The sequence below is a fragment of the Heptranchias perlo genome, chromosome 37 (assembly GCF_035084215.1).
Source record: "Heptranchias perlo isolate sHepPer1 chromosome 37, sHepPer1.hap1, whole genome shotgun sequence".
In the NCBI taxonomy this organism is placed as follows: domain Eukaryota; kingdom Metazoa; phylum Chordata; class Chondrichthyes; order Hexanchiformes; family Hexanchidae; genus Heptranchias; species Heptranchias perlo.
Window position 1 is genome coordinate 12146243 of NC_090361.1, and position 17580 is coordinate 12163822.

The following is a 17580-nucleotide window of genomic DNA, read 5'->3' on the forward strand; positions in this document are numbered from 1 at the left end:
TTAGATAATCACTGATTCCCCATTAGATAATCACTGAATCCCCATTAGATAATCATTGATTCCCCATTAGATAATCACTGATTCCCCATTAGATAATCACTGGATTCCTATTAGATAATCACTGGATTCCTATTAGATAATCACTGATTCCCCATTAGATAATCACTGGATTCCTATTAGATAATCACTGGATTCCCATTAGATAATCACTGATTCCCCATTAGATAATCACTGGGTTCCTATCAGATAATCACTGGATTCCTATTAGATAATCATTGATTCCCCATTAGATAATCATTGATTCCCTATTAGATAATCACTGGATTCCTATTAGATAATCACTGATTCCCTATTAGATAATCACTGATTCCCCATTAGATAATCACTGATTCCCTATTCGATAATCATTGATTCCCCATTAGATAATCATTGATTCCCCATTAGATAATCATTGATTCCCCATTAGATAATCACTGATTCCCTATTAGATAATCATTGATTCCCCATTAGATAATCATTGATTCCCCATTAGATAATCATTGATTCCCCATTAGATAATCACTGATTCCCCATTAGATAATCACTGATTCCTATTAGATAATCATTGATTCCCTATTAGATAACCACTGATTCCCTATTAGATAATCATTGATTCCCCATTAGATAATCATTGATTCCCTATTAGATAATCATTGATTCCCTATTAGATAATCATTGATTCCCTATTAGATAATCACTGATTCCCTATTAGATAATCATTGATTCCCCATTAGATAATCATTGATTCCCCATTAGATAATCACTGATTCCCCATTAGATAATCATTGATTCCCCATTAGATAATCACTGATTCCCCATTAGATAATCATTGATTCCCTATTAGATAATCACTGATTCCCCATTAGATAATCACTGATTCCCCATTAGATAATCATTGATTCCCTATTAGATAATCACTGATTCCCCATTAGATAATCACTGAATCCCCATTAGATAATCATTGATTCCCCATTAGATAATCACTGATTCCCCATTAGATAATCACTGGATTCCTATTAGATAATCACTGGATTCCTATTAGATAATCACTGATTCCCCATTAGATAATCACTGGGTTCCTATCAGATAATCACTGGATTCCTATTAGATAATCATTGATTCCCCATTAGATAATCATTGATTCCCTATTAGATAATCACTGGATTCCTATTAGATAATCACTGATTCCCCATTAGATAATCACTGATTCCCTATTAGATAATCACTGATTCCCTATTAGATAATCACTGATTCCCTATTAGATAATCATTGATTCCCTATTAGATAATCATTGATTCCCTATTAGATAATCACTGATTCCCTATTAGATAATCATTGATTCCCCATTAGATAATCATTGATTCCCCATTAGATAATCACTGATTCCCCATTAGATAATCATTGATTCCCCATTAGATAATCACTGATTCCCCATTAGATAATCATTGATTCCCTATTAGATAATCACTGATTCCCCATTAGATAATCACTGATTCCCCATTAGATAATCATTGATTCCCTATTAGATAATCACTGATTCCCCATTAGATAATCACTGAATCCCCATTAGATAATCATTGATTCCCCATTAGATAATCACTGATTCCCCATTAGATAATCACTGGATTCCTATTAGATAATCACTGGATTCCTATTAGATAATCACTGATTCCCCATTAGATAATCACTGGGTTCCTATCAGATAATCACTGGATTCCTATTAGATAATCATTGATTCCCCATTAGATAATCATTGATTCCCTATTAGATAATCACTGAATCCCTATTAGATAATCACTGAATCCCCATTAGATAATCACTGATTCCCTATTAGATAATCACTGATTCCCTATTAGATAATCACTGATTCCCTATTAGATAATCATTGATTCCCTATTATATAATCACTGATTCCCTATTAGATAATCACTGATTCCCTATTAGATAATCACTGATTCCCCATTAGATAATCATTGAATCCCCATTAGATAATCATTGATTCCCCATTAGATAATCACTGAATCCCCATTAGATAATCACTGAATCCCCATTAGATAATCATTGATTCCCTATTAGATAATCACTGATTCCCCATTAGATAATCACTAATTCCCGATTAGATAATCACTGATTCCCCATTAGATAATCACTGATTCCCTATTAGATAATCATTGATTCCCCATTAGATAATCATTGATTCCCTATTAGATAATCACTGATTCCCTATTAGATAATCATTGATTCCCTATTAGATAATCACTGATTCCCTATTAGATAATCACTGCTTCCCTATTAGATAATCATTGAATCCCCATTAGATAATCACTGATTCCCCATTAGATAATCACTGAATCCCCATTAGATAATCATTGATTCCCCATTAGATAATCACTGAATCCCCATTAGATAATCATTGATTCCCCATTAGATAATCAATGATTCCCCAATAGATAATCACTGGATTCCTATTAGATAATCAATGATTCCCCAATAGATAATCACTGGATTCCTATTAGATAATCAATGATTCCCCAATAGATAATCGCTGGATTCCTATTGGATAATCACTGGATTCCCCATTAGATAATCACTGATTCCCCATTAGATAATCACTGGATTCCTATTAGATAATCACTCGATTCCCCATTAGATAATCAATGATTCCCAAATAGATAATCACTGGATTCCTATTAGATAATCACTGGATTCCCCATCAGATAATCGCTGGATTCCTATTAGATAATCATTGATTCCCCATTAGATAATCACTGGATTCCTATTAGATAATCACTGGATTCCCCATCAGATAATCACTGGATTCCTATTAGATAATCATTGATTCCCTATTAGATAATCACTGATTCCCCATTAGATAATCACTGATTCCCTATTAGATAATCACTGATTCCCTATTAGATAATCACTGAATCCCCATTAGATAATCACTGATTCCCTATTAGATAATCACTGATTCCCCATTAGATAATCACTGATTCCCCATTCGATAATCATTGATTCCCTATTAGATAATCACTGATTCCCTATTAGATAATCATTGATTCCCCATTCGATAATCATTGATTCCCTATTAGATAATCACTGATTCCCTATTAGATAATCACTGAATCCCCATTAGATAATCATTGATTCCCTATTAGATAATCACTGATTCGCTATTAGATAATCATTGATTCCCCATTCGATAATCATTGATTCCCTATTAGATAATCACTGGTTCCCCATTAGATAATCACTGATTCCCCATTAGATAATCACTGATTCCCCATTAGATAATCACTGATTCCCCATTAGATAATCACTGGTTCCCCATTAGATAATGTTCAATGTGGGAAAGGTGGCATTGCCAATAAAGCAACACTCCCTTGCTGTGAAGTGTCAGCCTGGATTATGTGTTCAAGTCTTGGAGTATAGCTTGGACTCACAACCTTCTGACTCACAGGCAACAACTGAACCAAGTTGCTACTTAATATGACATATCTTATTACTTCTAACTTATTGATTTCTTGACTTGTGTCCTCTGGTGTTTGAACTGTTCAGAAAGGGGAAACAGTTTGCCAGGGTTGTTATCGATGTTATTGTTGGATCAATTTGGATCCTGCAACAATGGGCCTCGTAGACATGAAAGTCCACATAGAAAGATAGATTTGAATAGTGGAAGCTGTTGTCCATCACACATCCTACTGGCACGATGAAGTTCAATTTTATTATCACAAAGACAGAGTGTAGGATGGGCTGGTGGAGCCCTCTTCCCAAAATATGGTCCCATTGAAATTACTGGGTCCACGTGGACATTAAAGGCAGATAACTTTTTGAGTTACAGGCAATGTGTGTAGCAAGCATTATCTTCAACGGTCTCAAGAGCAGTAACCCATTCAGGCTAGAAGGTCCTGAGTTTGATTCTCGGTCAGTGCCGAGGTACCTGTGATCTCAGTCAGCGTGATGCTTGGGTTCTACAATTTTTCTCAGTGCCCTGAGTTAGAGGACGGAGTGAAAATATCAAACTGGATTCCCGCTCCCCATCATTATTCAGTGACTCCCTTCGCCTGAATATCCTTGACTTGACTCGACATTCCTCCTCATACTTCACAAGCTTCCCGCGGGAATTGGGAATTACCTGTGTCCGTTCCCAACTCGCATCTTCACAGGAAAAGCTCCCGACTGCACCGAGTCAAACAGAGCAATGGGCCAGTGCAGTAAGGAGGTTTGCTACAACGATAGGAGCTGATGTGAGGGATTTAAGATTGCTCCTGCCCAAGAAATGGCCCAGTTGAGATCGGAAGTCATCAATATATTGAGTGAGATCCCCTCTTCTCTCACTCTGTGACCTCCAGCTTATTACTTTACTCCTACTCTGTGACCCCTCCCCCGAGCAGTCAGCCATCTTTGATACTACAGTCAATCCTATACATGATTTGCTGCACTCATTCCTTAACATTCTTTATATAAAGTTCTTTATACACCAGCTCCTCTGTTGTTTCTATTTTCTTTGTGTTCACTTACTTCCTGTCTGATGGCATCATTTTCAGTTCCTTGTTATTTGTCCGCTGCTCTTTTGGCTTTTAGGAGAACCCCTTACTTAACACAGCACCAACACAAGGCAGCTGGGGAAAGAAATTTACTGCAAGGTAGATTGGAACAGGAGGAGGCCATTCAGCCCCTTGAGCCTGTTCCACCATTCAATTAGGTTAAAGGTGATCTGTATCTCAACTCCATTTTCCTGCCTTAGCTCCATATCACCTTGATACCCTTACCCAACAAAAATCTATCGATCTCAGTTTTGAAAGCTCCAATTGTCCTGCAGTATCCACAGCCTTTTGGGGGAGAGAATCTCAGATTTCCACTACCCTTTGTGTGAAGAAGTGCTTCCTGATTTTGCTCCTAAATGGCCTGGCTCTAATTTTAAGGTTATGTCCCCTCGTTCTTGATTTCCCTCACCAGAGGAAATAGTTTCTCCGTATCTACCCTATCGAATCCTTTTAACATTTTAAACAACTTGATCAGATTATCCCTCAATCTTCTAAAGATCCCGGGGCTGAGGTAGGACAGCAAGTAAAACAGAGGAAAGGAGATTTGAGGTTCCAGTATCAACAAAGAATTAGAAATTGGTTTAGGGAAGGAGATAACTCCTTTGGAGAAGAAGCTATACTCAAGACCATATCTGCCTGCTCAGATAGATGAAAGAAATCCCATGGCACTATTCGAAGACTTCCCTTGGTGTCCTGGCCAATATTTATCCCTCAACCGCGATCAAAAAATAGATTAACTGGTCATTCATCTCATTGCTGTTTGTGGAATCTTGCTGTGCTGAAGCTCGATGTCATTTGTACCTACATAACAACAGTGACTGCACTTCAAAAGTAATCCATTAGTGGTGAAGCACTTTGAGGAGTCCCGAGGATGTGATGAGGTGCTATATCAATGAAAGTTCTTTCTTTAGAAGCTAGAAAAATTCAGACTGAATCTGTCTTAAAGATTGCCCAGCGCACCAGGAAAGCTCTCCTGCTATTCTTCGAAATAGTGCCGTGGGATCTTTTGTGTCCACCTGAGAGGGCAGACGGGGGCCTCGGTTTAACATCTCAAACCTGTCGTACTTTGGGAATGGCCATGATTTGGGGTTTGGTTGGGCTGTTTGTTTGCAGGATATTACACACACTGCTTTTTGGGTCCATGTATGAGTGATCTTATCCTTCCTCATACCCGTTGGGTCAACAGCACTGCTGACCCACATCCCCTTTTCTTGAGCTCCTATGTCAGACCTGCCGTCATCTCCAGCACATTCTATTTTTATTTTGCCTTTTTTAATTCAATCCCCAGCTCATTGGCCGTAGATTTGGAGTAATTTATGGCTTGCAAGGGACAAAATCCTCAAGAGGCAGGGATTGTGAAAGAGGAAAAGTGCATCCAATAGAACAACATGATCAGCAGCCACCAAGGTTCCTGGACCCAGTCCAGTGTAAGCAGGAAGGATGTCGGACACTTTTTATATTGAGTTATGTTTATCAAAGTCTTAAACTGTGCTTGAGCCAAAAACTCTAGACTTTGTCTGACCTCCCCTTTATTTAAGAGTTTTAGGTGTCACCCCTGGCTCAGTGGGTAGCATTCTTGTCTCTCATATCAGAAGGATATGGGTTCAAGTCCCACTCCAGAGACTTGAACAAATAATCTAGACCAACGCTCCCCGTGAAGCACTGAGGGAGTGCTGCACTGTCAGAGGTGCTGTCTTTTGGATGAAACATTAAACCGAGGCCCCGTCTGCCCCCTCAGGTGGATATAAAAGATCCCATGGTACCATTCCGAAGAAGAGCAGGGGAGTTCCCTGGTGTCCTGGCCAATATTTAATCCCTCAAACAGCATCAGTGAAGAAAACAGGTTATCTGAACATTTATCTCTTGCTGTTTGTGGGATCTTGCTGTGCGTAAATTGGCTGCCACAGTTTCCCACATTACAAGTGACTACACTTTAAAAAAAAGTACTTAAATGGCTGTAAAGCACTTTAGGATGATCTGAGGTCGTGAAAGGCGCTATATAAATGCAAGTTCTTTCTTTTTTTAGCATGCCCTTTTGTTGCCAATGATTGACATTTCACTAACTTTCCTGCAGACGATTCAACCACAGCCTTGTTCCATTTTAATGCCCTTCCAGCAATGCTTTCGCTGCATTCAGGGTAAAATTCAGCACGGAGCATTGTTACAAGGATACAGCTAGTTTCCATGGTAACTCAATGGTTAAATATGGTTCTAAGCCATTCTCAGAAGGCCTCAGGCTCAATTCCTGGCCTGCCTGCGTTCGCTGTTCTTAACTGGGGCAGCGTTTTGCGTTCTAAAATTGGTCACATCTAAGTCAGAGTTCCCGTTCCTGTCCCTGATCCCTGCTGGGGTGCGCGTGTGTGTGGACATTGGGCAGAGAAGAGCCCGGGTTCAGCTATGGAGCCTACTACTGTCCAAAATCCTACTGAGACTCGAGCCTAGATTTCCCGATTGGCGTATTGTAACTGTATCCCGGCGTGAGTCAGCACTGGCTCGAGGGAAGGTGAGCAATGTAAAGACAAATGGGAAAAGCAAGCAACAGAGCCAACAATAGAGTGGCCATTGCCTCCAGAGAAAGAAAAAAGACTTCCATTTATATAGCACCTTTCATGACCTCATGAAACTTTACAGCCAATGAAGTGTAGTCATTGTTGGAATATAGGAAACGCAGCAGTCAATTTGTGCACAGCAAGATCCCACAAACAGCAATGTGATAATGACAAGATAATCTTTACTTTTAGTGATGTTGATTGAGGGGTAAATATCGGCCAGGACACCGGGGAGAACTCCCCTTGCTCTTCTTCAAAATAGTGCCATGGGATGTTTTACATCTATCTGAGAGGGCTGACGGGGCCCTACTTAAGTGTCTCACCTGGAGAACGGCACCTCTGACAGTGCAGCATTCCTTCAATACTACGCTGGAGTATCAGTCTAGATTATGTGTTCAAGTCTCTGGAGTGGGACTTGAGCCCATAACCTTTGGACTCAGAAGCGAGAGTGCTACTCGCTGAGTCACGGCTGACACAAGGCACACTCTGTATGGGCTCCTTGCTCCCTTCCAGTATAATGAACCATTGGTTTCTTGGTGCGCTGCTGTTTATAACAACTAATGCGTGCGGAGACAATTTTAGAAGTGGGTGTTACTGCACATTATATATTGGATTCAATTTATCGGAGGGTCTAGGGATTTCTTAAGAGCTCGCATTAATATTTGATTTTATGATGAGGAGAAATTTTGTCAAAATAGGAACTATATATGAATGAACATTAAGCATCAAATGAGGAACATTGGAACAGGAGGAGGCCATTCAGCCCCTCGAGCCTGTTCCGCCATTCAATTAGATCATAGCTGATCTGTACCTCAAATCCATTTACCTGCCTTTGCTCCACATCCCTTGATACCGCTACCAAACAAACATTTATCGATCTCAGTCTTCAAAAGCTTCAATTGTACCCCAGCATCCACAGCCTTTTGGGGAAGAGAGTTCCTGATTTCTACGACTATGTGTGTGAAAAATTGTTTCCTGATTTCCTTCCTAAATGGCCTAGCTCTAATTTTAAAATTACGTTCTTGATTCCCCCACCAGAGGAAATAGTTTCTCCGTATCCACCCTATCGAATCTTTTTAACATTTTACGCAGCTCAATCAGATCACCCCTCGAATTTGTATACTCGAGGGAATACAAGCCAAGTTTATGCAATCTGTTCTCATAATTTAACCATCTATACCCTGGTATCATTCCGCTGCACCCCCTTAAAGGCCAATACATCCTTCCTGAGGTGCGGTGCCCAAATCAGAACGCAATACTTCAGACGGGGTCTGACTAAGACAGTATACAACTGGAAGGTGTGTTGATAAAGATAAGTATACCCGAGCATATCCTCCACTACACTCTGCTCACAACACTCCAGGCCTTCACATTGCAGTATAAACACTAAAAACCTTCAGAGAAAGTTAGAACCATAGAACCATAGAAAAGATACAGCACAGAAGGGGGCCATTCGGCCCGTCGTGTCCGTGCCGGCTCGAAGAACAACCAGGTGCCCACTCTAATCCCACCTTCCAGCACCCGGTCCGTAGCCCTGCAGCTTACAGCACTTTAGGTGCAGGTCCAGGTACTTTTTAAAGAGTTGAGGGTCCCTGCCTCTACCACCAATTTGGGCAGCGAATTCCATACACCCACCACCCTCTGGGTAAAAAAGCTTTTCCTCATGTCCCCTCTAATCCTTCCGCCAATCAGCTTAAATCTGTGTCCTCTAGTTCTTGAACTCTCCACTAGGGGAAACAGGTACTTGCTGTCTACTCTATCTGGGCCCCTCATAATTTTGTACACCTCAATCAAGTCTCCCCTCAGCCTCCTCTGCTCCAAGGAAAACAACCCCAGCCTATCCAATCTCTCCTCGTAGCTGCAATTTTCAAGCCCTGGCAACATTCTTGTAAATCTTCTCTGCACTCTCTCCAGAGCAAAGTTAATCAAGGAAGCAGATTTCCTCTGGGTGATATTTGCGCTGCAATTGTAAATGAGCCCTTTCTTAAATCTCACATTGCACAGGGGAAATTTTCATAGATAGCGACTTCAGTTAATGGAGCATTGGGAGTGGTGTTACGTAGGCACATTTGTGTGATTGTGGGGAGGCGGGACTCATGAGGAGAGGAGTACCTTTATGGACAGCGTGAGAAAATAAACATTCGTCTCCAAACGAGCTCTAGGGACTAAACGACTTGCTGAGAATTGAGAGCACGTTGCATGCTGAGCGCCAGCCCTGTAAACAGTGACGTGATCAACAGAGACACCAGCCAAATGGGAAACAAGTCAACTGGGAGAGTGAACGAGGAGGTGAGCAGTGACCAGGATAGCGTACTGCTCAGCCCAGTGTATCCTGCAACATGGTGCCACTTGTTTCTGGCTCTTGCTGGAGCTATGCTTCAGCATCTCTCCCAACTCCCGCATTAATAAGTGACCATTCTTCATTTCTGAGTATGGGCTTAGAGAGTGCGGAGACTGACTGGAGGCAGCATCATTGCTGGGCACTGTCAGACCCTCACAAAACTACCAATGGTGCTTTCTAATGGCATAATGATTAGGAGTGGGTACTCTGACGGAGCTAGTTGACAAGTCCAACTCTCCCAGTCCAGTATTGATCACTCCAACTCTCACAGCCCAGTATTGATCACTCCAACTCTCCCAGTCCAGTATTGATCACTCCAACACTCTCACAGTCCAGTATTGATCACTCCAACTCTCCCAGTCCAGTATTGATCACTCCAACTCTCCCAGTCCAGAATTGATCACTCCAACACTCTCACAGTCCAGTATTGATCACTCCAACTCTCCCAGTCCAGTATTGATCACTCCAACTCTCCCAGTCCAGAATTGATCACTCCAACACTCTCACAGTCCAGTATTGATCACTCCAACACTCTCCCAGTCCAGTACTGATCACTCCAACTCTCACAGTCCAGTATTGATCACTCCAACACTCTCACAGTCCAGTATTGATCACTCCAACTCTCCCAGTCCAGTATTGATCACTCCAACACTCTCCCAGTCCAGTACTGATCACTCCAACTCTCCCAGTCCAGTATTGATCACTCCAACTCTCCCAGTCCAGTATTGATCACTCCAACTCTCCCAGTCCAGTATTGATCACTCCAACTCTCCCAGTCCAGTATTGATCACTCCAGCATCTCACAGTCCAGTATTGATCACTCCAACACTCTTCCAGTCCAGTACTGATCACTCCAACTCTCACAGTCCAGTATTGATCACTCCAACTCTCCCAGTCCAGTATTGATCACTCCAACACTCTCCCAGTCCAGTATTGATCACTCCAACACTCTCCCAGTCCAGTATTGATCACTCCAACTCTCCCAGTCCAGTATTGATCACTCCAACTCTCCCAGTCCAGAATTGATCACTCCAACACTCTCACAGTCCAGTATTGATCACTCCAACTCTCCCAGCCCAGTATTGATCACTCCAACTCTCACAGTCCAGTATTGATCACTCCAACACTCTCACAGTCCAGTATTGATCACTCCAACTCTCCCAGTCCAGTATTGATCACTCCAACACTCTCCCAGTCCAGTACTGATCACTCCAACTCTCCCAGTCCAGTATTGATCACTCCAACTCTCCCAGTCCAGTATTGATCACTCCAACTCTCCCAGTCCAGTATTGATCACTCCAACTCTCCCAGTCCAGTATTGATCACTCCAGCATCTCACAGTCCAGTATTGATCACTCCAACACTCTTCCAGTCCAGTACTGATCACTCCAACTCTCACAGTCCAGTATTGATCACTCCAACTCTCCCAGTCCAGTATTGATCACTCCAACACTCTCCCAGTCCAGTATTGATCACTCCAACACTCTCCCAGTCCAGTATTGATCACTCCAACACTCTCCCAGTCCAGTATTGATCACTCCAACATTCTCCCAGTCCAGTATTGATCACTCCAACTCTCCCAGTCCAGTATTGATCACTCCAACTCTCACAGTCCAGTATTGATCACTCTAATACTCTCCCAATCCAGTATTGATCACTCCAACACTCTCACTCTGAGGGATTTGTTGATGCTGATGATTAGATGAGGTTACAACCTAATCATCCCTTTACCTGTTCTGTTTTACATTATGTGCTGTTTTACAGACTAGTTGTATTTTGCTCTGTATTTGTGATTACAGTTGGTACGGAATATCATGAAGTCATGACAACATAAAGTGTCCATCACCTCACCTTCCCCTCCTATGAAGATTGAACACTAGGCATTGCCTGGTTTTCAATCTTCATTGGAGGGGAAGGTGAGGCGATGGACACTTTAGCACCTCGCTATGGGCGGCCCAGAGTTTATTACCCCTCTTGGATACTTTTAATAATCTGCAGTCAAAATGGGAGCTTCAGCTTGAGCTGCTCAAACCTTCCGGTCCTGGGGGACCGGTAAAGGCTGATTCCTGATTGGCCTCAGAAGGCTGCTCCCCGATTGGTCGAAATGTGCCAATCAGTGAGTGACCTTTTCCAGCCCTTCAAGCCTGTGACCAAAGACCTCAAACTGAGAAAAGAATGACTCCAGTTAAGAACAAAAGAACACAAGAAATAGGAGCAGGAGTTGGCCATTCAGCCCATCTTACTGCCATTCAGTAAGATCATGGCTGATCTACCACCTCAACTCCAATTTCCCAAAGTTCTGCCGATAAGCAGTCAGTGATGGGAGGAACTAGCAGGGGCGTATCTTGGACACCCATCGATGATTCCTTTTGTACCTCACTACATCCCTCCTATACCCTAGGGCAGGCGGTTCCAACCTTTAGCAGAAGGGGGTCGAGGCACACCAGTGACTGGGCTGCAGATGATTCAGCAATCAACAGTGGATAACTTGACATCTTATACTTTTGTTCTTTGATACACTTATGACTTAGCGTTGCAAATGCTCGTGATCCTCCCATCAAATCCTATGATCCTAGGGATTTTATTTTACTTTTTTAATGTTCGCGGTTCACAGGCAAAAATTAAAAATGTAGGAAACCAAGTTTTAAACGTTTTGTTTGATTCAAATATTCAAACAAAATACTTCCAAACTTCCAGGATTTGTCAATGTGGCAACACTGTGCATTGAAAAAAATTAAACTGCCAGTCAGAAATATCAAAATCTTGTGTACAAAACCAATTGTCTCCCATCCTGAAATTCACTCGTCTTTTTGCTCTTCATTGCCAGGCAAGGATTTCCTCCGTTGTCGGTCTCCAATATCACTCGTTGCTGCGGCCATCTCCTTGCTCTAGTCTACCGATACCCCAGCTCATCCCCCAATACCCCAGCTCATCCCCCAATACCCCAGCTCATCCCCCAATACCCCAGCTCATCCCCCAATACCCCAGCTCATCCCCCAATACACCAGTTCATTCCGCAATACCCCAGCTCATCCCCCAATACCCCAGCTCATCCCCCAATACCCCAGCTCATTCCCCAACACCCCAGCTCATCCCCCAATACCCCAGCTCATCCCCCAATACCCCAGCTCATCCCCCAATACCCCAGCTCATCCCCCAATACCCCAGCTCATCCACCAATACCCCAGCTCATCCCCCAATACCCCAGCTCATCCCCCAATACACCAGTTCATTCCGCAATACACCAGCTCATCCCCCAATACCCCAGCTCATCTCCCAATACCCCAGCTCATCCCCCAATACCCCAGCTCATCCCTCAATACACCAGCTCATCCCCCAATACATCAGCTCATCCCTCAATACACCAGCTCATCCCCCAATACCCCAGCTCATCCCCCAATACTCCAGCTCACCCCGCAATACCCCAGTTCATCCCCCAATACCCCAGTTCATCCCCCAATACCCCAGCTCATCCCCCAATACCCCAGCTCATCTCCCAATACCCCAGCTCATCGTCCAATACCCCAGCTCATCCCCCAATACCCCAGCTCATCCACCAATACCCCAGCTCATCCCCCAATACCCCAGCTCATCTCCCAATACCCCAGCTCATCGTCCAATACCCCAGCTCATCGTCCAATACCCCAGCTCATCTCCCAATACCCCAGCTCATCCCCCAATACCCCAGCTCATCCCCCAATATCCCAGCTCATCCCCCAATACCCCTGCTCAACCCCCAATACTCCAGCTCATCCCCCAATACCCCAGCTCATCCCCCAATATCCCAGCTCATCCCCCAATACCCCAGCTCATCCCCCAATACCCCAGCTCATCTCCCAATACCCCAGCTCATCCCCCAATACCCCAGCTCATCCCCCAATATCCCAGCTCATCCCCCAATACCCCAGCTCATCTCCCAATATCCCAGCTCATCTCCCAATACTCCAGCTCATCCCCAATACCCCAGCTCATCCCCCAATACTCCAGCTCATCCCCCAATACCCCAGCTCATCTCCCAATACTCCAGCTCATCCCCCAATACCCCAGCTCATCCCCAATACCCCAGCTCATCCCCCAATACCCCAGCTCATCCCCCAATACCCCAGCTCATCTCCCAATACTCCAGCTCATCCCCCAATACCCCAGCTCATCCCCCAATACCCCAGCTCATCCCCCAATACCCCAGCTCATCCCCCAGTACCCCAGCTCATCCCCTAATATCCAAGTTCATCCCCCAATACACCAGCTCACCCCTCTAATACCCCTGCTCATCCCCCAATGTTCCAGCTTATTCCCAGCACCCTAGTCCATCTCCCCAGTCCCGCAACCAATCCCTCCGGTATCCTAACTCATTCCCCAGTATCCTAGCAACATGTGCCTCTGATTGAACTATCACATTCTCAGTGCTTTTAGCATTAAGATATAGGAATACAATTATCTTTAATTCTTTCTTAGTTTGTTTGGTCTCTTTGCATCTGTTTACTTTCTCTTCTGTTACCTTCTCATCTTTCTTGACCAGCCTCCGAGCTCTTACCCGCAGCTCTTCACCCCCATAATGGTTCTCAATACTCCTACTTTAATCTCCCTGTTTAGATGCCGCCCATCTCTCCTCGACCGATTTAACTTACCCCCAAAAAACAATGCCAGTTATTTATAAATTCAGAGATTTTGGACTGGCACCAAGTGGCTCATTTAGTTGCATCATTTAATTTTGTGAATGATAACTAGAGTCTGGAGCCCCTAAAATATTGGGGGTAATTTTGACTTTGGGCGATAGTGTAAAATGGGCACTAATGATTCAGCCCCCATTATACATCTCTCCCCATTTTCATCTCCGATGACTTCAATGGGATGGAACTTCAGGTGAGATGTACAATGGGGGGAGCTGATTCGATCGCGACCGATTTTTACATTATCGGCAAAAGTCAAAATTACCCCCATTAAATCAAACATGGGTTTAAAAGGAAGCAGAAAATTGCCCCTTTACGTTGTGTTCTTAAATGTAATTTCTGGTCCCTGTCTAGCAAGAGCCCCAATCAGCCTCGATACAGTCAATTACAGTTTTAGCCAGTGTGCGGCGCCTGAATCCAACAAAGACGTTACATACCAACAGTGTAATCTGATACAAACCGAAGCGAGATGGGACCAACAAAATCTACATATCTGATCGTTGTTATTCAAACAATCTTTTTTCTCTCTTCCTTCCACCCCCCCACTCCCCAGCTATCGCCCCCCTCACCTCCTGAAGGTGCTGACTCATGCTGGGGTTGAGATTCCTTTGGCCAAAGTAGCACCTAGACTTTGTTGATTGTTTAAACCATTGGAGTCGAGCCTCGTTGTGCCCTCACCATGAGCTCTTTCTGCATAGTTACTGGATAGCAAGCAGAAGTTCTGTCTGATAGAATCATAGAAAGGTTACAGCACGGAAGGAGGCCATTCGGCCCATCGAGTCCGCGCCGGATCCATGCATGAGCAATCCAGCTAGTCCCACTGCCCTGCCCTATCCCCGTAGCCATGCACGTTTTTCGTTTCAAGTATTTATTCAGTTCCCTTTTGAAGGCCATGATCGAATCTGCCTCCACCACCCCCTCGGGCAGATAGAGCCTTCCCTAGCCCAGGGCGGGTCCGAAACCAATTGCAATGATCTAACCCCTGCCCCGTTTGAGATCAGCTAACCCAGAACAGGCTGGAGATTGAATTCGGGACTTTCTTGTGGTTTAGTACCACGTTCCAATGTATGTTTACACAACCAACAATCCATCAGCTCACAACAGTCTTAAGATATTTATGTGGGCTCTCTTCACTTTGTCTAAGGACACCGCGGGGACTGAGGCACTTTAGCTCAACTCTCACCATCGTCTCTTACAGGAACTCTCTCCCCTTCACCCCCCAACCCCGTCATTTTATTAACAACTTCATCTCCATGAAGTACTGAAATAATTACCCAGCTTCCAATCAGGCCGTCTGTGTGTGTCAAGCCAAGGTGGAGATTGGAGATTGTTCTCCTTAGAGCAGAGAAGGTTCAGGGGAGATTTGATAGAGGTGTTCAAAATCATGAACGGTTTTGATAGAGCGAATAAGGAGAAACTGTTTCTAGTGTCAGAAGGGTCGGTAACCAGAGGACACAGATTTAAGGTGATTGGCAAAAGAACCAGAGGCGACATGAGGAAACATGCAGCGAGTTGTTACGATCTGCAATACACTGCTTGAAAGGGTGGTGGAAGCAGATTCAATAGTAACTTTCAAAAGGGAATTGGATAAATACTCGAAGGTAAAATATTTACAGGGCTACGGGGAAAGAGCAGGGTGAGTGGAACTAAATTGGACAGCTCTTTCAAAGAGCCGGCACAGGCACGATGGGCCGAACGGCCTCCTTCTGTGCTGTACATACTATGATACTTACAGCAGCCGCCCAATTCTATTTACACGCTTGCCCGCAAACCTCAGCAACAGAGCAGGGATCAAACCTGAGATCTTCCTAGTTTTTTTGTGGCTCAGTACCACAGTGACCAGTACTCACTAACTATCAGGTGTATTCCAATGAACTACTGGTAAAGCACCACTAGTAAACCAGAATAAATCTAACCACAATGTCAATACACTAAGTACCTTGGTCAGATCAGCACCTCATCGTTGTCTGACTCAGAATGGTGTGCATACAGGCTGCTTCTCTTAATGTAAAGCTGCTTAACTCTAAGAATATTGATAATTCAGTTTTTTAGCACTAATTTGCCTCTACGTTATTTATGTTTAATTCAAATTATTGGTTAATTCATCTATTTTAAGCACGAAAGATGACTTAATTATCAGGAGTGTAATACTTGTATTAAAACTTAGCAAAGTACAAAATAGCCTTACTTTAAAAATCCCAAATCAGACTCAACTACAATGCAGCTTATCGGTTAAAACACAGCTCATTGATATCACTCTAAAGACTGCTCTTCCATCTATCGGAGGACACATTCAAATAGAGAGCACAAAGAGCCTGTGGAAAACGTGATTATCATAGAATAATACAGCACAGAAGGAGGCCATTCAGCCCATCGTGCCTGTGCCGGCTCTTTGAGAAAGCCATCCAATTAGTCCCACTCTCCCTGCTCTTTCTCCATAGCCCGGGATTTTTTTTTCCTTTTTAAGTATTTATCCGATTCACTTTTGAAAGTTACTTTTGAATCTGCTTCCACCGCCCTTTCAGGCAGTGCATTCCAGATTGTATCAACTCGCTGCGTTTAAAAAAAAAATTCTCCTCATCTCCCCTCTGCTTCTTTTGCCAATTATCTTAAATCTGTGTCCTCTGGTTACCGACCCTCCTGCCAGTGGAAAAACAGTTTCTCCCTATGTACTCTATCAAAACACTTCATAATTTTTAACAGTCTGATCGAGAAGCAAATTGCAGTCATTACAGAGGCCGTGTAACATTGAAAAAAAACAATGAATAAGAAAGAGGAACGGGAAAAGAATTAATTCTGAAAACTTCAATGGAATACGCATTGATAAAATGAGAACTGAAAGGTATAACCCAATAGACAGTCATCTGGGGCATTGGATTACAGTAAATCTCATGGTTAGTCAAACAAATTCCACCATAGCGTACTTACCCAGTAAGTGTCTCCTGAGTGCCATGTTACTCACAGTGTGGACAGAGTTAATATGCAGGGTCTGAAACTGTGCTGAGTGAGAATATAGCGAGCCACATCCGCTGATTATAACCACGTCAAAGTCAGGAAGCTGCTGAAGGCAAGGTCGGAGCTTGAAATATTTTTTTAAAAAAAATCTTCCTTTGAATCATGTCTTGGATTGTGATTGAATCATGAATAAGCAGTGGGATTAAATCTCTGCCGCGAAGCGATCAGCATGGAAGATTAGATGAAAAGGTCTTCAGGCTTGGACTGTATATGCATTGGGTTCATTAAATATCCTGACCACCCACTCCAAACGTCAATCGAATTTTTTGAGGAAAGGATCGACCTTTTAATGTGTAATTGTAGTGAGGAATGACGATTGGATTTATTGCACCTTTAAACAACTTCGCATTCAACAGCTGTCCAGCAGCTTACAAAATTCTGCTTTGCAGAATGACTTTCTTCACTAACCAATTACCGAA

General features: G+C 43.3%; 1 protein-coding gene across 2 annotated transcripts in view; it reads right to left on the reverse strand.

Moving 5' to 3' along the window:
- The window catches only part of LOC137304514 (adhesion G protein-coupled receptor E2-like), a 74846-nt gene extending 57702 nt beyond the window's left edge, over positions 1-17144 (reverse strand). For both annotated transcript variants that reach the window (XM_067973149.1, XM_067973148.1), the window contains exon 1: positions 17075-17144. In XM_067973149.1, coding sequence (XP_067829250.1) covers positions 17075-17099 — 25 coding nt within the window. In that variant the 5' untranslated portion in view covers positions 17100-17144. The remainder of the gene's footprint in view (positions 1-17074) is intronic.
- Positions 17145-17580: the final 436 nt, after the last annotated feature.